Below are 26,148 nucleotides of genomic sequence, written 5' to 3' on the forward strand. Positions count from 1 at the left end.
TCTTTCACTGTACAGTATGTGTAGGCAGACATCAAGTCAGATGCTTCTGTTTGCCCATCTCCACCTACCTCACTTTAACTTCCTCCTCAAAATAATGAGAATAAAGATGGTGAAAGAGTACCAGGTGAACTGCCCAGGGGCATAGAATAGAGGAGAAGCAAAATATGAAACAGCAGAGTGTAGTGCTTTTGTCCTTAATGAAGGGCATTACTCTGTTTTTCCCTAAGCTCTGTGCCTCAGCTGAAGGCCTGGAAGTTGCTGTCATGGGGCCCAGTTTGTCCCTACAGAATTTAGAAATCAGCAGATTGCCTTTTCCCAGTATACATTTTGATTACAAAGTTTCTGTGGTAGTCAAACCCATCTGCCAGGTTTTACAGAAAAGGAATGATTTTTCTATAGTTTCAAAGTTAGGGATTGCCAGTGTCAACCTGTGAAGTCAGCCTAGGGCTCATAGCTCCTCATCAACACTGGGCATGTACTGAGTGTCTACTGGGCTCTGTGCTAAGCACAAGGGAGGACAACAGGCCCAGCAAATAAGCTCCCCACACACCACACTGTGTCACTAACCAGCTACACCTATCGTGTGGATGACAAGGACAAAACTCATCAGCGGCTCTTACACAGTGGTTTTAATCACTGTCCTGTCCCTGCTTTTTTCTAATGAATTGATAAACCAGTGTAGATAAGACAGATCAGCTATACATAAAAATTAACTAAAGACAAACAATGTGGGACTGTTTTTTAAAAAAATACAAAACAGAATGTAGTCAATTTCCAAGCTTGTTTACTAGTGACACTAAATTGTCATGGACAAATAGTGTTATCTCAATGGTAAGACTAAGAGTAGGAATAAGGGTTCATAAATCAAGTTCTACTCTTTTTGGCTCTGCCTTCCATTCACTGGGTAAGACTCCTGTAGCCTTGGCTTCCATAAACCTAAAAAAAAGGAAACAGTATCATCCACCGTAAGTATCTCTCAATACTCGGTATGGACAGAATAGTGAGCAGTAACCCCCGAGGGAACTCTGATCAAGTAGAGCCAAAGACTATACAAAAATACAAGCTACTGATCATGTCATTACAGAGACAAATCACCTAAAGAAAATGGAAGAATGTGAGGGGAGAAGCCCACTCTTAAGCCAGAGGCAAAATTAACATAACTTTATCCTTGAGCCTGTGAGAACTCCAAATCATCCTACCGAGAACAGCCTCAAAGATGAGGTCAGCGCTTCAAGATGGGCAGCTCTGACAGGAGCAAACCTGCCAGATTTATCATATTTCATGGCCCACCAGTCTTGGAATAAAAGTTTAAAGGTGAACGAAGTTTTTTTTTCTCTTTTTAAAATTCCTTTTTAAGTGGATCAAAACAAAACCAACTGTGAGCAGAAATCGTAAGAGAAATGTAAAACATTTATCATATTTGGGCTAACAAAACTTAAGTGACTGCTGCTGTCACATTTAAAGAAAAGGAAGGAGCTGTTTGGCCTAAGAATTTGAGGAGAGCCTGAGAAAGTTCCTTCTTGCTGAAGACAAAGGGCCTGCCTGCAGTGAGATGCTGTGCAAGTCCCTTAGCCTTGGCTCATTAGTTAATTGGGAATGCCAGAGGAGGTGAATCACTCTGTGGAGTTCTGTGGAAAGTAGTCATGTGCTGCTAAAGACAAGATTATCTGTTCTTTAAAATAAATTCATTTGTTATCAAGATAATTAAACACTCATTTTATTAAAAGAAATACATTATGTTTGAGGTTCCATATTATCCTTCAGACTTTCATACAACCTACTAATATGGGGCACACAGAGATCTTTCAGATACCGATAACAACTTTAAGAAAGGTGGGTTCTACTCATCTCCCCTAAAATTATACCTCATAAGAATCTTCTTACAGTCTCATAAAATTCATTGGGCTGAACAAAGATGGAAAGAATCACAGGCCATTCATTCAATGAATGGTTTTCCCTCCTCCAAAATGACATGAACAAGAGGAACAAAACTCTACTTCTCCTTCTTCTGCTCTAATAATAAGAGTAAATTCTGAGAACTTTAGGCATCATTCAGCCTAAGAGGGATAGTTATGCCCCGCTAAGAAATGGTTCTTCTCACCTCTCAATCATTTGCTCATCAAGTCTGTACTGAGTTCAGACCCATGTGGAAGATACAGAGGTACTGAATTCTTTAAGGAGCTGACAGTTCAAAAGCAAAACTAATATAACATAAATTAGAAAGTGGTATAAAACAATACAGAGTATTATGTCACAAAACTGTAAGAGCTGTGGGAATCTAGAAAAGGGGAAACAGCCAGGGTAAAACAAGTTAGGGGACAGTCATGGAAAAATGGGAACTGAAATGTAAATGTAACTATAGATTCCCCAAAAAAAGGATAACAGATTTATTCCTTGGAAGTCTACTGTGAAAAGGGAATCTAAGGTTAAAAGAGAAAGAAGACTTGACCCGGCATCAGAACACCTGAAGTTTGATTTTTAAATCCATTGCTTGGCCTTTAGAATGACCTGGATTTCCATAGTGATTTCAATGCTTAAAGTAAAGATTAAAAATGATGATAAAGCAACTAACTGGCACAATGCCAGACCCACAGGAGACACTCAGTAAATCGTATCTATTACTCTTCTAGATATTATGCCAGTTTACCCAGAAGAATGGTGCTCCATCATCATCTGGTGCTATAGGGTTCCACCAGGCTGAGGCACAAAGGGTTGTCTCAGGGCCAGAGGAGATGCTTTGTAGGATGCAGTCCTGAAGAACTCATTTTCTCTTAACCCAGCCATAAAAGTGAAGTAAAGCATTAGCTTGTTGGAGAAAATCCATGTCTCTAGTGTCTAACCTCAGCTACTCTGAAAGTGAATTTAGCCTTTATCTTTATTTCCCTGCTAGAAGGGAATACTTCCTATGAGAAACCCACATGAGCTTTCCTAAATAAGTCTTAGTCACCTGAAATAAAACATTAGTTACTAAGTAAGGGACTAAAGAGAGCAATAGGCTTAAAAGCTAGCCTGGAATCTCCCTGTTTTACCCTTACAGTCCTACCATGCTGGAGAGGCACACAGAGGAAACAAATAGATAAAACAATCTTTTATTACGGGTTAAATAGCTTATATCAGATCCTAGCCATAGACAATAAAGATTCCCTTTCAGAAACTAATAGTCTAAATACTTCTTCCTAGGTGTTCATTTTTCAGCGTAATTGTACTTTCATTTTGGCATAACATTTTAAGTGTCGGGCACTAAAAAATTTACTTCTTTACTTTAATAGCCACTTATGACCTTGAACTACAACAAATGCTTGACATACAAAGAACCAAAAATAAATCTGAATCCCATGAAATTCCAATTAAGGTTCCCATATAGTTATGAACCACTGAGACTTGATGAGTCATAAAATATCTTCTGACAGAATGGAATATACATTTTTGACACATGAATTTGTACACAGTGCTGCATAGGAAAGAAGGGAGGAAAGGACTTGAAAGGTTGTTGGTGGTTTTTACTCTGGAACTGAGATTTGAGGATCATTGCAGGCTTTGTAAAAGAGACAAAATTATATTGCTTGCCCCATGTTGCAGCTGAGGTAACAGTTAGATGAAGCAAGGTCACAGAGTTAAGTCAATAGCAGATTTTGCTTCAACATTTCCTGTCTATTAGATATGTGGCTCCTCTGAAAGTGGCTTTTCTGTTTGAGAATTGTTCGGTTATGCTTTTTTTCCTCGTTTTCATCTGTGAATGAATGAACTTTAAAAATGAGAGATAGTAAAGTCAGTGCGTTTTTCTTAAAAACACTTTTTTCAACTACTGCAAACCTGAAATAGTTTGCCCTCCCTTAAAATTCAAATTTTAAAATGATATAAAATTCAAAGGTAAGATATGGCCAGGTCAAAACATGGTCCAAAAATGGATGGGTATTTATATAGCACATATAAAAGGTACACTATAGCCTTTTCTTTAATTCTGCCACAAACAGAATTTCTTACAGAGATAAACACAACTAAATGGGTGAAACTTTGCTCAGGGACAAAACCAGCTGCGGACAGACCAAGGGCCTAGAAAAGTTGAGTTTCAAGTCACTGCTCTTACCTCTAGCAGGCCTGGCGCAAACCACTGTAACATCTTAATGGAATTGCCCCTTACTACATAAGATAAATCTCTAGAACACATTCATCTTAAAAGACCCCAACTTAGAGAAAATGGGATCAAATTCTGTGTTCGTGCTTTCTGTCTTCTCTATGTTCAGAAGTGGCAGAAAAGGAAAATGTAACCCAAATGCTCTGAACTATTAGGGAAGATTAAACAAGGTTTATATGACCAAAATAATTTTAATTTTTACAATGCATACAAAGGGACATGCAAAACACAGATCACAAGAAAAATGGTCACTTACATTCCACAGATTCAAGAATAAAACTCTCCCACCTTCTGTAAATAAATTATGGCCCAAACTCTAGTTCTCCAAAATGTCATGGAGGTGATAGAAACCAAACACCCTCAGGAACTAGGAAAAGTGAGTAAGGGTAGACAGAGGATGTTCGCTGTTGTTCATGATCTAATTGTTTGCTCAGCAGGCAGCCAGGGCAAGCATCAACCTTCATCCTCCAATGGCCCTGACCTCAAGTACTATTTAATGGTATTAAATGTTCCTAGTTGCCTCCCATTTCCCCTTTATTTACTGATTTACTATAGCTAAAATAGAAGGGCGGGGGTGGGGGGAGGTTGAGGAATTCTCTAGGGATCAAAATGTTTCACATTTTATACTCTTTGGGCCCCTGTCTAGCCTGTTTCTCAAGGCAAACTGTGTGACTTCAGTAGTCACAATAAAACATAAGTCTCTGTTGTTGTGGTTTCTGAATTTCTGAAGTTTGAATTTCCCACTAATAAGTTAGGAAACGTTTGGTTTCCCAAGCATACCATGTTAGCCGCTGCCTCTGTGCAGGCAGCCAGACTACATACAGGGAGGTGAAAACCAGTGAAATGATCCACTCTGGCACATGACTGCTCCCTGCTTTGGCCTTTTATGTTAAATCGACAAACTGAACACCAGTGAATTAATGTATGAAAGCCAAATAAAAGAGGAAAGCCTTTTTTGAAAAAAAAAGGAACTTACAGGAACTAGGGGCTTAAAAACTTTTTTTTTTTTTGGCTCATAGTAAGATTTGGAAAAGGATATACTCTTCATAACTTTTTAAGAGGCAGAGAATAAAAGAAAGAAAAGCAATCTACCAAAGAATAAGTGTTAAGAGAAAGGAATTATACTAATCCTCCAGAATACTGATTTGCAATATCTGAATGAAAATAACCTGTGATCTGGGTAGAGAAAAAAGGGACAAAGGAGATTAAGAACAAAATTCTGCAGCTACATCAGAGTGTTTTTCTAAAGAATCTATTTCTGTTTTCCACTAAGATACAAAAGGGATAGCTAAATATAAATGGGTTTTGCCATAAGAGAAATACATAGAAATATTCTTAATAAGATAAAACACAAACTACACACACTTTTAAGGGTATACAGTATTATGCCCTTGAAGTCTGTTTGAGAAAAGGCTGCCTGTTAAAAATATTTTCCGAGAACTTTAAGTTCCTTGAAATGTTCTATGAAATGGTATTTATGACAAACCCACCTCCTCTAGGGAACATGAGATGTTATTACTGGCAAAGTCACAATTTTTTAAACCATCCAAAAATAATCGTGAATTTATGCCAAATGACTAAACTTGCTTTATTATTACAATGATTAAGAGAATATTTGCTAATGTCTCATGATCAAGGCTCAAAGTAGCCATGAACCTACAGAAAATACTATGACAGAACAGTGGAATGCAAGCGGTGGTGATTTTCTGTGCCCTTGACAGACAGAATTTTACAACTCACAAATTCACTGGAGAGGATGGTACATGAGATATATGAGATAGGAGGTGTGGATATATGTCATGGTGCTGAGAAACAGGATTTGGAGTAAAAACTACTTGGCATTCTGATTTTGCCAATTATTAGCAGGACCATTGGCAAATTATTTAACTTTTCTGGGCCTCAGCTGCTTTTTGTAAAATGAGAACAATAATACTTGCCTCTTATGACTGTTTCCAGGACTAATATGGTTCATGAATATAATAACTGCTCAACATGGTAACTATCATTCACAGACTGTAGAGGAAAGGAACTACTTTACAGCCATCCCTCAGTATCCATGGGGGATTGGTTCCAGGTCCCTCACAGATACCAAAATCTGCAGATGCTCAAGTCTCTCATATAAAATGGTGTAGTAGAAGTCGGCCTTTCCTATCTGTGGATTCTGCACCCATGGATACAGAGGGCTGACTGCACTATATGTCTGTTGCTTACAGTCACACCCTTACTCCCTAACATGGTAGCTAGTTCGAAAGTAGAATAGGTATTTGTTCAAATATTTCACAAATATCTAATGAATACCAATTAAGTACTAGGTACTATTCTTGAGCTAGAAATATAGCACAAATATAACTAGAATAAAACAAGACTAGTACTTGACTAGTCATTGAATAAAACACACACACACAGACACACACACACATCTCCCTACTCACATGAAGTTTACATTCTAGGAGGAGAGACAGCCAATGATCAAATAAGTAAAATATAGTGTGCCCGATGGTCCTACATGAGCTAAGGGAAAGTCCAGTGGTTCCCCGAGGAGACAGCAAGAACAAAAGCCACAGGCCCTTGTGTATTCAGGGAACAACAAGGAGGCTGGTATTGCTGGAGTAGACTGAGCAAAGGTAGGGGGGTCAGGGAGCCAAGGGTGTAGGGACATAGAGTACAGGAATTAACAAATGAACACTAAAAGCATGGGATGGGAGAAGGAGGAAACTCTTTTGAGGTTGGTACTCTCGGCTTTCAAGCATGTAGCCTGGTTAAATAGAAAGAACATATGCTTTAGACTCAGTGAATTTTTATTCTGGTTTGGTAATTTGTGCTGTTTGGTAATTACTTAACCTCTCTAAATTTTATGTTTTTGGTCCCTACCCTCATCTGTAAAATAGGAATAATACTTAACCTTATAAGGATTAAATAAGAACAAGTGGCACAGAGTAGACCCTCAATATGCTTGTTTCTTTCTCACTATAAACGAATCCCACACTAGACAGCAACTGGAATTGAATCCTGTGCTCCAGTACCCAGGGGTACCATTACAAAGGCCTTGCATGTTATTTAATGTGCCTAAGCTTCAGTTTCTCAAATAGGAAAATGCAGATATTATCAAAACAGATGTACATCAATTAAGGTGCTATTATAAAATTATAATCAAATAATACTACTACTTTAATTTATCTTAATATTAAAAGTTCAAAACAGCAAAAGTATGACTCCCATTCTTCTATGTTACTTCATTTTTAAAATCCTGTAAATTTTAATTTTTCTAGCATGAAATTGTAAAGATTTATTTAGCAGTCATGTTGATTTTTATTTCCTTTTCCTGCCTTGCTTAAGAACACTGATTTAATGGAAAGATCTCTAAGAAAACATTTAACTGCAAAAATCAAGATAATGGGTGAACAATTCTTGTAGTAAGCTATTCTTCATACAAAAAAGGGAGAGATTAAGAATCTTTATTTGCATTTGCTTGTTTACTCATAAAGTCACTCTAGAAGTACATGTAAGAAACTGGTATCAGTGGTTATAGGCTGGGGAAGAGGACTGGGCAAATGACGGATGAGGTAGGAGGAAGACACTTCACAGTATACCTTTTAATATACATATTTTGAAATATTTATTATATATTTAGGAATGCTAATCTAAAATCCTAGACTGAAATTCAGACTTGCTTGAAGAGTTAAAACTGAGCAAAGTAAACTTGGTATAATTACAAAGTTAAGTATACAACAGTATGAAAACCTCAAATAACCTCTTTCTCATACAATTTGGGTATCCTTCAACCTGTTACTTTGTATTTTTTTTTTCCTGAAATGCTTAAAAAACATTATAAAATATCCTCAGTAATCTTCTCCACATTTTCCACTATGGAAACCAAGCCCAGCAGTAGCACATACAGAAAAAGACTGTAGGCTATGCCAAATCAGCCCACCCCACCTCAGAGTCCCCAAGTAGACAAGTCTAGGAGCATTTAATCCCAGCAAAGAATGTGCACTGCACACTCACACTCAAGGAAGGAAGAACAGGAGTAAGATGAATAGAACATCAAAGAGGCTTTGGGAAGGTCAGCTATTAGCATCCTTTGTGATATGCTGGAATTTCACCAGATAATGCACATTCAAAGCATCATTCTCTTCCAGGAAGAAAGAACAGCTGTAGATCTGTGAACAAAAGAGAAATGGAAATACTGGCTGGTCCCAAATATACTGAGCAGCAGATAATGAAGTAGAGTTATGAATGTTAGAGACCACTAATCTAATAGAAGTTTTCCAAGAAATTAACTATGCCCTAAAATGGTGGTTGCAATCAGAGGCGATTTTTTCCCCCAGATTTTTTGCAATGTTGGGAGACAATTTTTGGTTGTTCACAACTGAGCTGGGGGTCCTGGGTTACTTCTGGTGTTGAGTGGGTAGAGGCTAGGGATACTGCTAAACATCCAACAGTGCACAAGACAGTCCCCATAACAAAGAATTATTCAGCCCAAAATGTCAATTGGGCCAAGGCTGAGAAACTGGCTATAAATGACAAGCAGTATAGCAAACTATGCACATGGCTGAAAAGAACCAGTAGATCACAGTAAACAGATTATGTGGTCGTGTCTTTCATTCTAGTGTGAATTCTGACTGTCTCTTCCAAGTGCCCCTTACTTTAGACCAGCCCAGTGTGGCTGAGGTGCTCTTCTGTATTGTAACCATCAGTACAGTTTTCTACATCTAGTGGTAACTGATATGGATAGTACCAAGCACTATGCTTTTGTACGGATTGTTTTACTGAATCCCTGGAAAAACACTATTATGAAGAAGACTCCAGTATTATCCCCATCCTACATGTGAAGAAAATGAGACTCACAGAGGTTAAATTGCTTCCTCGGTTACACTAGGTGGAAGTCGGGAAACCAAGATTCAGTTCTGAAAACTGAACTCCAGAATCTGAATTTCTCCCCCATTACTACCCTGTCTCCCACAGTATTCAACTGCCTTTTCCCCAATGGTGCCTCAGTGCTGGTGAGCATACTTGCTCCCTGTCAGTTATCCTGCCTGCCCCTTGCCATTCAGTCACCTGCACTGTTTACTGCTGTCTACTGGTGGGGCAGTAGGGAATGGACAATAGAGAGGACATCAGCCCTGTCCTAAAGAAGGCTACCTTAGGGCAAACAAATAAGATACAGAAGAACAGAGATCTCAAAGAGTAACAAATCAACCACAGAAAAGGTGAGGAAGGAATGGAAAGAATGATCAATAGTGAAAGTGTTAGGAACCTGGGGACGAGCCCAATATCATCATACCATCATTAACTTAAACGTAAAGGCAGCTCTGCTGCTGTACACCAGAAACTAACAGAACACTGTAAATCAACTAAATGTCAATTAAAAAAAAAAAAGGCGGTTCTGCATGCTATGGCATGCTGTGTACCAGGAAAGGTGCTCTCAGGAATATAGGAACACATTTATCTGTGACAGTCCAAGGAAGGCATCACATGTGGGTGGCTTTCTGAGTGCTTCTCCCTAGAGAGGGACAAGGCTGATAGGGAAAGGCGCCATGGCTGCGGGGGGCCCAGGTGGGCCTTGAAGATCTTGAGATGCCCACCTGAAACTTTCAGTCTGCCAAGGATCTGAAGTCTCAATCTGTTGAAAGACAGGCTAAATTTTTGTTTTTTTGTTTGTTTCTTTTTTGGTGTAAAAGTAGTCAAAATGGAAAGTCTGGAAAAGAAAAATTGTTAAAATGTTAATCTGAGGAATCTTTTTCAAATAATTAAAAACCTCATTCAGAATGTGGAGGGGGAGAAGAACATAAAAAGAAAAGTTAATAAACTCTTTAGCAGTATATTCATAGTAATTTTTTTAAAAAAATTCCTTCTTGATAGCTATAATATAGTCAAAGCAAGGCAAAAAATCAATTTCAATAAATGACAAAAAGAAAAATCCATCCAAATAAATACTTTTTGCTATGAAAAATTAAAATGGGAGACAAAGAAGCACAAGCTTAGTGATAGTGAACATCCATCATCCATTAGTTCTTTCTAGAAAGTTCCTTAACTGATAATACAGCACTGAAAAAGTGACAACATATAATTTAGGCTCTAAGTAACTATCCAGGTATGGATTTACACATGCTGTCCTTATTATCACTCCCTTGTTCATTTCATTTCCTCTCCTAGGCCTAGATTGAGCACCTTTTTAAGTCTCCACCTGGCCCTTTGATCGACATGTGGAGAGTCTCCTAGCCCAGATTCCATCATCTCAGAATGAAAATATTCTCCTTGTAGCCTTATTCCCCAAACTCTGTGCCTGTGAGCTCTCGGACTGGCATTTTTCTGGTTCTGAATCTTCATCTTTCAGTAGTTTTTCTTTCTAGGATACTCTTTGTTTCATTTTACTTGCTTGTTTCCTGCTTTTAAAAAAAGAGATTAGCCCCAATCTTAGCCCCCCTGCTCAATTTGAGGATTTCAGTAAGCTCCTGTCAGGATCATGTTTCTCTGCTAAAAGCTCACAACCTCCTTACAATTAGTAGGTCATTTGACTATCTGCATCTTATTAATTCACTTCCTCTCACCCCTGGGAAGCCAAACAAGACTGTTCAGATGATGAAGAATCCTGACTCACTGTGCCCCATTTTTACCAGATATTCCTCTGTCACCAGCTAAGGCCTCCTCTATCACTTCATGTCCTAATTCTTGTTTCACAGTGAAGGAAAATAGTAACCCAGTTTGCTGGATCTGGACCCTTTTATGGTGTCTCTAAATGATCTCCGTGATGATGACAGGATCTTCAGTAACATGGACACAAAACAGACACAGATATATATGCATACTTGGCTCACAGAGGCCAAAAAAGTGTTACTGTTCTTCTAAATCTTGCTGACCAAGTCAAATGAATCAAGCATTACGTTATGACTATGGTATGCTGTAGCTTTAATTTTTTAAAAACCTTTGACTTGTGAGAGAAATAAAAGGAAGCAGCATACATAGAATAAAAAAGACTAGTCATAGCTATTTTTATGAGTGCTCCTAAAAATTAGACTAAACAGTGAAAAGTCCCATTGAAAAAGCAGAGAGTAGAGCAAGGAAACATAAATTATAGACCCGATTATCTCAACCTAAGGAAGCTTTCCAACAAATTCCATGTAATTACTCTGCAAACTGCTTAGAATTCTGTGGTTATTTAACCATGAACACAGCTACTACCAATGCAATGCAACAACTAAAATTACATATTAGATAATAATTGCTAAAAGATAAGGTCAGATATAATCATAATCAGACTAGCAAAGTGCAGCCATGAGAGCAGGTAAAAAAAAAAATGACTAAAGCAGTGTATGTAGTTTTCTGCTTATCAATTAACATGTTAAATCAAGAAGAAAAAGTAATAAATTAAACTAGCACTGGAAGAATGAAAGCAAGTATAGGCACTGAAGCCCATCTAGGAGGAGAACGAGAGATACAATGTATTTTCTATCTTAAAAAAGACCCAACAGGATTCGGTATCATCGCACTATTTGGTTGTTGATGGGAAACTATTATAAGTTATGACCAGAGTAATCTATACAAGTATACAGGTAGGTTTGACAGAAAAAAGTAAACTGACAAATAACAAGTACAGTACTTTGCACATAGCAACTGCTCGCTATAATTGCCTCATAAAGGTCTGATATGAATTAAATGCCAGGTGACCTGCAGAGTACTGTGGATGAATCCACTTAAAAACCAGGTAACTCAGTGGTTCCCATGCCCTTATTTCAAATTGTGGTTTCAAACAAAACACAATGTCTCATGGAGACAGTTTTGTCATTCAGAAGTTTTCTAGGAACTGGGAAAGAAGTATCTGAAGGTGGGGAATCTTCCATCTATCTATGGTGGGAAGCAAACAACTAGTTTCATTAATGATGTAAACGTTGAAGCAGTGACAAGGCCAGCAAATCTATGGACTTCATCAGTATGAAGTGAGGGCTCACTCAGTAATAGCCTAACGAAGGTGACAGCCTAAACCAGAGACTTTTCCAGAGAAAGACACATTTACCATTTATGCTTCAAGTGTCTGGTCCTCGAGAATAGTGATTCCAGAGATCTGTGAGGATAAAGCTATTTTCATACTAACACTCACACTATCTTTTTCACTCTCATTCTCTCACAAGTGTACAAGTATTCCTGAGGCTACATGACGTGTGGTGAGGTCATTGCTCTGACAGCTAATGGAATGTGTGAAACAGATTTGAGAATACAGCTGTCTTCAATTAAGCCAGGCATTGGGGTTTGCAGAAATACAAGACAACTCTTCTCACAAAGTTCTTTGGTTTGAAAAAATTTTCCATAAAAACATGTTTATGTTAACATATAGTGGATTTATTATTTTTAATGAATAAATACATGAATATTTTAAAACAGTCAGTAATTCTTAAGAGTGTAAAGGAGTCATGAGACCAAAAAGTTTGAGAACTACTGCTCTGGAGACTTCACTGAGTTGCACTGAAATTATCTGCTCACTCTTTCCAAACAGCCTACAAACTCCAGAGAACAGAAACCCTCCACTGTTCCATCTCAGTACAGCCTCAGTACTAACTAGAGTCCTTCGTTGTTTGTAAATTAAATGAGCAAAAGTGTTGCCATATTCATAACATCAAAAACTTTAAATTCAAGATCTGCACAGTAAATACAGTGAAGTATTTGTTTCCTTAAGATGATAGATGAGACGCTGACTCTGAAGTTGTTCACTGTAGGTTAATCTCTACAGCTAACAGAAACAACATAGTGCCATTAATGGCTTGAGGAACTGGTTTCATTGCTTGATAAGATGTGTTAAGGTGGTCAGATCATAGACGACTATTTCCTTTTTAGTTTTATTTGTTGTTAATGTAATGTTGCTTGTATAATAAACAAACATATTTGCCCAGTAGACCTCTGACTCTAAAGAAAAAAAATTAAAATGACCACTCCTTTGTTTACAGAGAGGAAATATCCAAAGGAGAGTTAGAGGCTAGGATGTGGACATTTACTACCCATCTCTCTTCTCCTCAAACAAGCACACACATACAGTTCTAATGCAGGGATCTGAAGAAGGAAGAGGAGATATTCCAGCAGTCTCAATTCTTTCTAGAGGCCAGTGTATCTGGAGAACACCAATGGGAAAACCATTTACACCTAATTTTCTTAAATACCTAAGACCATGAACATGGTAAACACAAGAGTATCTTTTAAAAATGAATAAAATTACTTAGGACAATGCCATAGTATTTTCCACAAGAAATGTTGCTTCATTCATTTAAAAAAAAAATTCATTTGGTACCTTCTACATGTTCAGGGCTTTGAGGCAGACACTGTAGAAGACACAAATGTATCAGACATGTGTCCTATTCTTAAGAAGCTCTTATTTTAGGAGTGTTGACTGTAATGTACATAAATAAGACAAAAATCAAAAGTGCGAATTATAAATCATTATGAGTATGACTGGCATTATTAACATTCAGACAAACCATCTGTCTCATGTGTGCGTTATATGATGCATATTACTAATACTCAGTGTCTCACATACAGGAGATTAAATATAGTGACACATGTGTGCTGACGTGTGTGTGTGTGTGTAAATAAAAACTGAAAAGACACTCTGAATATATAATTTGTAATGAAGAACCAGCATTATGGTTAGTACCAAAGAACATTCAAGATGACAGATGTGATATTTTTGAAAAAACAAGGAGCTGGCACTGCACATAATAATAGTGATAAACCACAGTAAGTTGTAACAGTTCTGAGCCATAATAGAAACTCTAAAGAAGAGCTGTCATAAGACATTGCTGTAAGCCAGAATGGATTTAACTACCTCACATTTGTGTCCATAAAACCAGCTTCTACAATCTGTTTTTATTGGACATGATTCAGTGAATGTTCCTATAATCCTGTGGTGTCAGTACTTGAACATGAATATGAGTACTCCAAGATAGCATTCTTCAAACTGGAGTATATACACCCCTGAGGGTACACAAAGAATTTCCAGAGGTACAAACAGAGAGAGCTTTAAGGGAATCAGTGTCTACATCTGTAATTCACACACATACTTTCCAAAACAGGTTTGCTAGAAAAACTGCTTGGAGGATGTGGAGAAAAGGGAACTCTGGTACACTGCTGATGGGAATGTAAACTGGTACGGTCACAATGGAAAACAGTATGGAGATTCTTCAAGAAACTAAAAATAAAAAAAAAAGAAACGAAAAATAGAACTACTATGTTATCCTTTTGTCTGTATCAAAAGGAAATCACTATCTCAAAGATATAGATGAACTCCCATGTTCAGCAGCATTGTTCACAATAGCCTAGGAAACAACCTAAGTATCTGACAACAGATGAATGAATAAAAAAATGTAGTGTATATGTGTATATATACACAAATATATTTCACATATATAAATATGTAATAATTTACATATGTAAATATATAATGTATATAAATTATATTTTATACATTTTTAGTGTATATGTAAATGTATGTTTCTGTATAATATGTTGTATATAATATATGCTATACATTATGTATTATATAATGTTACATGTTATAATATGTTGTAATACACTATATAATATAAACACATATATAAATGTTGCATTTATGTATAATGTATTATATATTTACATATTTATTACAAATTGTATACATAATATTATGTTATATAAAATACATTATATCTAGAACACATATATACATTCATATGCTTACATAAATATGGTGGAATAGTATTCAGCCTTTAAGAAAAGGAAATTCTGCCATTTGCAACAACATAGATGAATATAGAGGGCATTATGCTAAGTAAAATAAGCCAGACAGAGAAAGACAAGTACTGCATGGTATTACTTATATGTAGAACCTGAAAAAAAAAGTTGAACCCAGAAAGAGAGTAGAATGGTGACTGCTAGGGCCTAGGGGGATGAGGAAAATAGGGAGAGGCTGGTCAATAAGGTCTGAGGTTATAACGTGTAACATGGTAACTATAGTTGATAATACTGTATTTTATAATTGAAATCTGCTAAGAGAGTAAAACCTAAGTGTTCTCACAGATACAAAAAAAGGTGAATGTGTGAGGTGATAGAACTGTTAACTTGGTGGCAATCCTTTCATAATTTATATGTATATCAAATCATCACATTGTATATACTTTAAATACCTTATAATTTTTCAATTATACCTCAATAAGCTAAAAAAAGCTAGCATTTGCTAAAAGTGCTGTGAATACTCTTTTACGTACATAACAGAAAATTATTTTAGGAGATATAAAAGCAAACATTTGAAAACCACTGCTCTATGAGATACAAACTAAAAAGAATGCAAGCACAATGATAAATGAGAATTTTTCTTTAGGTTGATAGTTCCTCTAATACAGAGAGTGTTACCTGAGAAACACTTCAGATGTGGACCAGGCCCACGAAATAGTTCATGTTGTTTGTTGGGGAGGCAGTGTAGTATGAGGAAAGAACATAGGCTTTGCCCCTTCCTAACCTTTCTGAGCCTCAGTGTTCATGGCCGTAAATAATCATCCCAAACCCTATAAGCTTACTATGAGAATTAGAACCAATAGCTGTACAGATTTAACTCAGTGCGTGGCAGCACATCACTGGCACAAAAGAATGATAGTTATTATATAGTCAAATATATTTTAGGCTTTGTACTGGAACTAAAGCTATTCACTGCCTTTTTTAGATGAAAATTTAGCTACTGACCAAACACCTGTGACACACATTTTGAGTCATTTCTTTCCAGTAACGTTGGCAGATATTAGCTAAGTTAGTCATGCTCTCCTACCTGATGTTCTCTGTGAGAAAAATGGATGGCTCTGCAGGTCAGAAATACAGGCCAAGTCCACAGTTTGGGGTATTACCAATAATGAACAATTGGTCAAGTTAATATTCAGCCAAATATCATTTCCAGAAAACATCTGACACATTAATAGTAAAGGCTTAGTCAGTGCTGGCATCACCTGGGAGCTTGTTATAATACAAATTTTGAGGCCCATCCCTACCTACAGAATTGGAATCTGCAGTTTAACAAGATCACAGGTGATTCCATGAACCTTACATTGTGAGAAACACCACTAAAGAACAGTCCATGAGCAGGGACAATACAATCACCGGGTGTATATGTAACTCAAGTGGGAACTTTCTGTTACACCTGCTTATTAACTAAAGCTGAGTAAGGCAGGACCAGGGAGAGTCTTAACTTCTAATGACAGACTGACATATACACATTCTATACACACACAAGTAGATCACTTATTCTGAACTGGGGGCAGTTGTGTCCCCAAAAGACATTGGACAATGTCTAGAGACATTTTTGGTTGTCACAACTGGGGAGATGCTACTGGCATCTAGTGAGTAGAGACCAAGGATGTTGCTAAATACCTTACAAGGCACAGGATGGCCCCCCCACCATAAAGCATCAATTGGCCCAAAATGTCAACAGTGCTGAGGCTGAAGGTACCCTAGCATAGATTATTCAAACCTCCCTGCACAAAGGCATATTAATTGGAATTACTCATAGGAAGAGGAGCAATAATTTATTAATGTGCAAATAAAAATAACAGAGACAGAAAATTGTTATTGTTTAGTTTAAAACCCAATCCTGCTGAAGAAGAATGTTGCCTTAGAACCCTCAACTCCACATCCTCCTTACCAAAAAGATACCAAGTCTATGCCTTCATTGTGCATGTCCACAATCCCATGTCTGCAATTTCCAAAATCTAAAAACTACACAAAGTTTTTGATAAACTATGGCAGCAAAACTTCTCCTCATAACTTATTTGGCAGCAAAACCTGAATAGATGTGAGGCTATTTATATTTTAATTATCCCACTTAGTTTAACTATTCATATGGTTCGCCACAGAAGTATTCAGAAGTTTGTTTAAGAGATGGTGCCACAGGCCTTGATGGAGCTATTATAGACTATATGGTGGGTGCCTCCTAACTGCCTTTCTAAAATTTGAAAACTCCAGAAATTTGGAACCATTTGGCTTGAAAGGTTCTAGGTAAGTGATTGTGGACCTCGAATGACTAAAATAAAGTCAACACTCAGCAAATATTCGCTGAAAGCATTCAGATACATATTTGAAAGAAAAAAATACAGCTAGTCAGAAATATAACAGATATATGTGTATATACACATGCACACACACCACACACACACTCATATCTACACCAGTTAGCAGAGTGACAATTAGCTTCTTTGTTTAGTGTACTGTGCAAAAGAGGCCAGGCATGAAGCTTCAAATCTTATAAGAGCAGTTAACTTTACAAAAAAATGCCTTTCTTCAAGACCATAAACTAACCTTAAACTTTATCCTTCAAATGCTTCTGGGGATAAAGCAAGAAACAGTGAATGACTCAGCAGCACAACCAGTCTCTGTCTGTCTCTCTTTTTTCTCTCTCTCTCATACACAACCCTGCAATGTATAATTGCATTACAGGCACCCAGCTGGCTCTGGAAAGGTTCCATCAAGACCTCCCTATCCTGGATTCACACTGGTTGATGGTTGGGGGTATAACTCTTTCTGCATATAAACTCCTGTTTTCTCCCTGAAAGGCTTTACCTGACTAGCCTGTTGACTGTTCTAAGGTGTGTTCACGGGACTGATCCAGGGAAATTGTAGGTTAGGAAACAAGTAGTAAGGAAATGCTGAGAGCAGATGTATTCAAATTGTCAGTTTTATGTATCTAACTTTGTAAGATGGTGCTTGGAAACAGATGGGGATGCCAGCTGATTTCCAGAAACGTTAGAAAGATACATGAACTTGCACCATGCTGAAAAAGATGCATCTGTGCTTGCTGCTGAAAACACTGAGCACAATGGAAACTTTTTAAGTCCTTTTTGCCAGTTATAGCACTGCTAAGATTCACTGATGACCATTCAATTTAAATGTTCATTATACTCCAAACAATCTTCCCTCTCTTGTATCCTAAGAAAATACACCTTTTCCTCATGAAATAGCAGGTGGTAATTATTTAATAAGTTGAAATCCTGAAAAGGTTCTGTGAAACTGTTCTCTAACAAAATTCTAAGCACTGTGATGTAAAGAGGGGAAAATATTTTGCAACAGTTTTGTTAAATACCATTCTAATACTAAGGTGGGAGGAAGAAGCACTTTGCCAAAGTTTCTGTAACTATTTCACCACGAAAGCAGTTTACCTACAGACTCTACCACTAGGTTGTTAAGTCCTACTACCCATTCAGGAGGGAGACATTATGGCTCTCTCAGGCTCCCAGGTGTCTCAAACAGGGAGTAGGGCAAGGCCAGAAGCCATGTGCAAGCCTCTCGCCCAGACTGCTGATGAGATCATCATCAACCCCACCCCAGCATCCAGATCAGCTTCTTCAGAATTTCACAGACTGTAGCCCTTGGGCCAGACTGTCAGGTTCTCAAAACAGGAAAAACTAAAAGTGGGTCCTTCCCATAAAAAAGTTTGAAAATTCTTAGATTGTACAAATTATTTTAAATATGTTCCTCTTATTATGTAGTGCAATTATAGAAAAGCAGATTAGGAACTCAGAAAAGACTATTTCAAAGAAGACTGCCCCAAATTAGTTTCCTTTTAAAATGTCTCCTCAAATCCTTAAACAACTTTAAAAAGACAAAGTTCTGTGGCAAGGATTAAAGACATGCATTGGATAATTAAACTCATTCCTAGTAGAAAAGACGTATTAAAATATTATGAACTCTTTATGCCTGATCAGAAAACAAATATTTATAACTTTCCATCCATGACAAGTGCTTTAGTTCAGTTCTTCAGGGATTCCATTCTATTTTAGTTTCTGTATAACAATACTGCAAAGTTGTAATTACATCCTCTATAATCTGCCCATTCCCAATATAATTAAGAGTGCTACAAATTTAAAACTATGACCTCAATACTGAGGGAAAAAGTGTACAGAAGAGATAGCTTATATTGCATGTAACACGTCCTCTCATTATGTTGACAAATTTAAAATGTAAAAAAAAAATATTATAATAGAGTCATCATTTAAGAGAGGAATCACTGTGTTCCTGATAAGAGTTTTTCATGTGCCATTTCTAACATATGCCTCTCATCAAGCTCTTTCCTATCAAACCTCATGCTCTTCCCACATGTTATGAAAACTCTAAACCCCTTCAGGTGCCTGTCAGCTCCTCTCATCCAACTACCATCCATTGTAGGGATAAAGATATACGTGAATTGATTCCTGACACACTGTCATGCTGGTATGAACCAAGTTTTAACTGGCAAAGGGGTATCCACCAGTAAAGTGCATAACTTCTAAGCAATGTGAATAAATTTTATCTTAACTAAGAATCAGGAAGGTAAGCACCAAACATTAATGTACCGCATATTATAATGGTTCAAGCAAACCCTTTGATAAATATAATAACCACATGAATAAGAGAAAGGAACACTTATCAAATACTTATTATGTGCCAGAACTGTGAGAATCTTAAACAAATTATCTCATTTAATTTTCACAAATGGTCCCTGAGATAATACAATTGTTGCCTCCTTTTCACAAAGATAAACTGAATCCCAGAGATGTTAAATAACTGCCCAGGCTAATTAGCTGGTAAGAGTAGGGCCAGTCTTGAAGCCAGGTCCAACTGAATCTCAAGCTTGTGGCTGTATTTACAGCCTTCAGGCTAGAATGTCTACTGATTATATGTTATACAAGAATTTTAAACCAAATATTCTTGCCTTTACTCCTTCTAAATTACATAAATGTTTAGTCACAGCTGATAAGTTAGTTACTAAAACAACAATCACAAAACAGATTGCACTCTTGTATTTTTCAGATTAAAAAGGTTGATTGACCAAGAAACTGAGTCCCAGGAGAAGAAGGAGCAAGAAAAAGAGAAGAGGGTCACCGCCCTGAAAGAGGAGCTGACCAAACTGAAGTCTTTTGCTTTGATGGTGGTGGACGAGCAACAGAGGCTGACGGCACAGCTTACCCTTCAAAGACAGAAAATCCAAGACCTAACCACAAGTGCAAAGGAAACACATGCTAAACTAGCCCTTGCTGAAGCCAGGGTTCAGGAGGAAGAGCAGAAGGCAACCAGACTAGAGGAAGAACTGCAAACACAGACCACAGAGTTTCACCAGAACCAAGAAGCAATTATGGCGAAGCTCACAAACGAGGACAGTCAAAACCGCCAGCTTCGACAAAAGCTGGCAGCACTTAGCCGGCAAATTGATGAGTTAGAAGAGACAAACAGGTCTTTACGAAAAGCAGAAGAGGAACTGCAAGATATAAAAGAAAAAATCAACAAGGGAGAATATGGAAACTCCAGTATCATGGTTGAGGTGGAGGAGCTCAGAAAACGTGTGCTAGAAATGGAAGGGAAGGATGAAGAGCTCATAAAAATGGAGGAGCAGTGCAGAGATCTCAATAGGAGGCTGGAAAAGGAAACATCACAGAGCAAAGACTTTAAACTTGAGGTTGAAAAACTCAGTAAAAGGATTATGGCTCTGGAAAAATTAGAAGATGCTTTCAATAAAAGCAAACAAGAATGTCACTCTCTGAAATGCAGTTTAGAAAAAGAAAGGATGACCACAAAGCAATTGTCTCAAGAACTAGAGAGTTTAAAGATAAGGATCAAAGAGCTAGAAACCATTGAAAGTCGGCTGGAAAAGACAGAATTCACCCTAAAAGAGGACTTAACTAAACTGAAAACATTAACTGTGATGCTGGTAGATGAACGGAAAACAATGAGTGAAAAATTAAAGCAAACTGAAGATAAGTTACAAGCTGCTGCTTCTCAGCTTCAAGTGGAACAAAATAAAGTGACAACAGTTACTGAAAAGTTAATTGAGGAAACTAAAAGGGCACTTAAGTCCAAAACTGATGTGGAAGAAAAAATGTACAATGTAACCAAAGAGAGAGATGACCTAAAAAACAAACTGAAAGCAGAAGAAGAGAAAGGAAATGATCTCCTGTCCAAAGTTAACATGTTGAAAAATAGGCTTCAATCACTGGAAGCAATTGAGAAAGATTTCCTTAAAAACAAACTAAATCAAGATTCTGGTAAGTCCACAACAGCATTACACCAAGAGAACAATAAAATTAAAGAGCTCTCTCAAGAAGTGGAAAGACTGAAACTGAAGTTAAAGGATATGAAAGCTATTGAGGATGACCTCATGAAAACGGAAGATGAGTATGAGACTCTAGAACGAAGGTATGCTAATGAACGAGACAAAGCTCAATTTTTATCTGAAGAGCTGGAACATGTTAAAATGGAACTTGCCAAGTACAAGTTAGCAGAAAAGACAGAGTCCAGTCATGAACAGTGGCTTTTCAAAAGGCTTCAAGAAGAAGAAGCTAAATCAGGGCACCTCTCAAGAGAAGTAGACGCACTGAAAGAGAAAATTCATGAATACATGGCAACTGAGGACCTGATATGCCACCTCCAGGGAGATCATTCAGTTCTGCAAAAGAAACTCAATCAACAAGAGAACAGGAACAGAGATTTAGGAAGAGAGATTGAAAACCTCACTAAAGAGTTAGAGAGGTACCGTCATTTCAGTAAGAGCCTCCGGCCTAGTCTCAATGGAAGAAGAATCTCTGATCCTCAAGTATTTTCTAAAGAAGTTCAGACAGAAGCCGTAGACAATGAGCCACCAGATTACAAGAGTCTCATTCCTCTGGAACGAGCAGTCATCAATGGTCAGTTATATGAGGAGAGTGCAGACCAGGATGAGGACCCTAATGATGAAGAGCCTGTGCTTTCCTTCAGATGCAACTCGTCTACTCCCTGTCCTGTGAACAGGAAGCTATGGATTCCCTGGATGAAGTCCAAGGAAGGCCATCCTCAGAATGGAAAAATACAAACTAAGTCCAATGGCAACTTCGTGCAACCAGGAGATCTAGTCCTAAGCCACACTCCCGGGCAGCCACTTCATATAAAGGTCACTCCAGACCATGCCCAAAACACAGCCACTCTTGAAATCACAAGTCCGACCACAGAGAGTCCTCACTCTTACACAAGCACTGCAGTGATACCAAACTGTGGCACCCCAAAGCAAAGGATAACCATCCTCCAAAATGCCTCCATTACACCAGTGAAATCCAAAACCTCTGGTGAAGGCCTTATGAATTTAGAGCAAGGCATATCCCCAATTACCATGGCAACCTTGGCCAGGGCGCAGACCCCAGAGTCTTGTGGTTCCATAACTCCAGAAAGGACAATGTCACCTATTCAGGTTTTGGCTGTTACTGGCTCAGCTAGCACCCCTGAGCAGGGACGCTCTCCAGAGCCGACAGAAATCAGTGCCAAGCATGCGATTTTCAGAGTCTCCCCTGACCGGCAGTCATCATGGCAGTTTCAACGTTCAAACAGTAACAGTTCAAGTGTGATAACTACTGAGGATAATAAAATCCACATTCACTTAGGAAGTCCTTACATGCAAGCTGTAGCCAGCCCCGTGAGACCTACCAGCCCTTCAACACCACCGCAGGATAACCGAACTCAAGGCTTAACTAATGGGGCACTAAACAAAACCGCCAATAAAGTCACCAGCAGTATTACTATCACACCAACAGCCACACCTCTTCCTCGACAATCACAAATTACAGTAAGTAATATATATAACTGACGACCCTCACCCTTATCCAGTCTATACTGATAGTATTGCAAGGAACTCAGTCCTTTTTAATTATCCCTCCACATCCCCCAAAAGACTGACTGAACTTGTACTTTGGGAAGATCTGTGCATGAACTATCCAAGAGTATCTGAAACTAACTAAGTGTTGCCTGCATAGTCATATCAAGTGTGCACTTACTGTATATCTTTTCATTTACATACCTGTATGGAAAATATTTAGTCTGCACTTGTATAAATACATTTTTATGTATTTCATTTTCCATAACTCACATTAATTTGACTGCAACTTGTCTTGGTGAAATACGTTAACATTATAAAGCAGTAAATAATTTGTTATTTTTACCATTGCTTGCTGAATTTTCTTTTGGCCATTTTGTGTTCTTTTTTTTTTTTTTTGCATGTATAACAGAATTTTATTTTCTGTTTATAACGTCTATTAATTCTTCCTTAAAAACAAACAGGACCCACTTCCCATTTACAGTCAACTTCTGATCACATATTAGAGGAGGAGAAGGAAGTGGCTGAAATAAATAAAATTTTATGTCTCTTTGATTTCAAAGCAAACTATAAGATCTCTCAGGAACAAACTTAACTTCATGCTTGAGATGTATCTCAGTATCTCTGGTGCCCAGCACAGTACTTAGCACGTGTTAGGAACTTGGGAACTTAATAAATGTTTATATGATAATAACTGCATAAAATAATATTAAATAAGTTGCTTTTGTGAGCACACATGAGCTGATAGTCAAAGTAAAAAGCTTTGAAATGTGATAGGAAGCCAGAAAAAGCACATTTGGAAATGCAAGTTACCTTGACAATCAAGAGGTGACTGTATTTCTACAATAGATGTAAATCTCCTTAAAACATATATGTCTATATCCAAACCTGGAATCAGCCACTGTGACATATGCTCCTGAACATGCTGCTTCAAAGCAAAAGTGTCATTCTTGTTCCTTTTTCCTATTTGGTTCCCAAAATAGTTTGGATTACTTAAGGTAGGTGCCTCCTACTTAGCTTGTTAGTGGGCTGCATTCAGAAGCTTAAACTTAAATCATATATATATTTTTTTTCATCCTCTCAACAAGCTAATAAAAAATAAAAATATTTATAAACCTAAGTTATAGAAAAGGCATATTAAAAAAATACAGTATGTTAGTTTAAGGAAGTTTCTTCTGTGATTATTGTTATGCCATTTTCAAAGTAGGTGAGAAAAACTCAGCCACCCCCCCCACCACCAAAAAAAAGGTATCCAAAGAATTCTGATACCTGGCTAATGGGACTCTCTGAACATAATCAGTACTTCTGCAGCAAAGAACAACAGCTTTCAGAGGAACATTTTAAATTACAAATTTGGTTCCCAAGTCACATTCCTAAAAGATGATTTCAGACAAAGTAGCTCATTGCCATTTTCCTTTTTCCAACCTCATAACTGTTAACTTAGTGTAGTCAATTTTATTGCCAGTTATTGATTTTAAACACAATTCATTTAGACACCCAGGCAAACTGTGAAGATGTTTAGAAGTAAAAGGAATCTTTCACAGTTATCCTCCTTTCCCTGCAAAATCAGTTTCATGATAGCAAAGCAAGGATTTGTTGACAGAAACACTTCCATGGTGATGAACTACAACACCAACACTGTGGGTTTGCATCATCATTAAATAAATTTGGATGAAAGCTGAGGCTAGTGCTGAATGAGAAAGCTTCTGTTTAAACACATTTATCTTGGGAATCGGCAGTAACCCAACTGTATTACAAAATACATGATGGTCTAAATGTTTTCCAAAGCTATTTTTAAGACACCATGGGCTAGAACTGTAGAAGAAATCACATACATCATTTTACGTCTTTAAAAGTAGACATTGATAATGTTGCTGCATGAGATGTCTTTCTAGATAATAATCAAGAGAGTATCTGTAATGTTTTGGAGAGTAGTGATCAATTGATCATAAACAAATGAACAGAAACTGGAAAAGATTAAAGAAAAAAGTCCTTTTAGCACTTCCCAACTTTTCTCACATAATGACACAAACAGAAAACACACTGGATACAAGAGGCGGAGATGACCAGCCGAGGGATTCCTGTCACCCCCAGGTTCCTCCTGGCTGCCCCAAGTGCTAAGGTAAAAAGTCATTCTTGGCCAACCCTGTAACTAATACAACTGGAGAAGCTCTGGGCTCTTCATTAGTCTGTTCTGTAAGGATTCAATTTGTTATTTTATGTGAGCCACAGCAATTCTCTACCATAAAGTTAAGACCGTTAAGTCCTGTGCTCCATGATTATAATGCACAAATTCTCACTTCATCATCTACTCTAGATATTAACTATAAATAGGCTTCCCAGTAAGTTTATTGGATTTTCAAGGAACTAAACCTCTTTTAGAGGTTCCTCTACTAGGATTACTTTGGTGTAATAATTCATATCTGAATCAAAATTCAGGAACATTGTCATATTAATAACATAGATTATTAAAAGTGCTACTTAACTGAAGTGCTTACTGTTAGCTAATTAATGGTAAAGAGAGCTTCATCTCTGAAAAATATCTTCCCTTTTCTATAAAATCACACAGAGAATGACATATTGTAGATTTTTGACCTTTAATTTCAAAAATAATTTTTCATAACTCTAGGTGTGTATGTGTGTGTTACAGAACTTTCTTTTTCATTCACTTACATAAAGTCACAGAAGAACCTTGAAAACTAGGAAGGACAGAGTAAGTGACACTAGAAAATCTTCATATGAGATATATGAAAGTGGAAGGTTGTAGTCACAAAAAAAAGAAGGCCCATAAGAGGTTCACAGAAGACAAGACTGTTTCTATAAACCTCTGGAAAAATATCTTCCTTTCATTTTATTTCATCCGAAGTCTCAGCTTCAGAACCAAGTTTCATTTTATTTGGTCTCCCTATCTCTCTAACTTTTTGAGTTGCAGCATCCTATCACAGATTTGAATGATTTTATCACACACACTTCTTCCCTTTTAAGAGCAGTGGCAAAGCTTTCCCAAGGATGCCATTGTTCTCTGGGGGCACCGGTAAAAACAAAATCACCATCCTTACCAGAAGGACAATGCACATTACTACAGTTGGATCTTTACATATAAAGGAAAGTTATGATGTTCAAGATAATGACATGATGTTATATATAAGCTCTACTTAGAAGGTCTCCACAACCACATTTCACAATGCCAAGACATTAGATGTGGGGACTTCATGACACCCAAAGGATACAATTAGGTTGCACTGTGAGATGGTCATAAGAAGGGAATTTAATTTAAAATTCTTAGGCTTGTAGCCTAAGGATTCTAGAGATCTTTATTGACTGAAATATAACTCCACATAAAGACATATTTTTTAATAACTTCTTTGATTCTGAATCTTTACAAAATGAGTCTCCTTTGAAATGTGTTAGATTAAGGCAG

General features: G+C 37.4%; 3 protein-coding genes across 7 annotated transcripts in view; 2 read left to right on the top strand and 1 right to left on the bottom strand.

The window, feature by feature from the left end:
- LOC140685329 (filamin A-interacting protein 1-like) overlaps window positions 1-23,467 on the top strand; it is a 28,240-nt gene extending 4,773 nt beyond the window's left edge. The window contains exon 2 of the mRNA XM_015242485.3: window positions 19,925-23,467. Coding sequence (XP_015097971.1) covers window positions 20,040-22,721 — 2,682 coding nt within the window. The 5' untranslated portion in view covers window positions 19,925-20,039 and the 3' untranslated portion in view covers window positions 22,722-23,467. The remainder of the gene's footprint in view (window positions 1-19,924) is intronic.
- Window positions 1-26,148, bottom strand: part of CMSS1 (cms1 ribosomal small subunit homolog) — a 333,735-nt gene that overhangs the window by 284,772 nt on the left and 22,815 nt on the right. The gene's annotated exons all lie outside the window — the stretch shown is intronic.
- The window catches only part of LOC102533676 (filamin A-interacting protein 1-like), a 274,618-nt gene that overhangs the window by 226,136 nt on the left and 22,334 nt on the right, over window positions 1-26,148 (top strand). The gene's annotated exons all lie outside the window — the stretch shown is intronic.

This window comes from Vicugna pacos, chromosome 1 (assembly GCF_048564905.1).
Source record: "Vicugna pacos chromosome 1, VicPac4, whole genome shotgun sequence".
NCBI lineage: Eukaryota > Metazoa > Chordata > Mammalia > Artiodactyla > Camelidae > Vicugna > Vicugna pacos.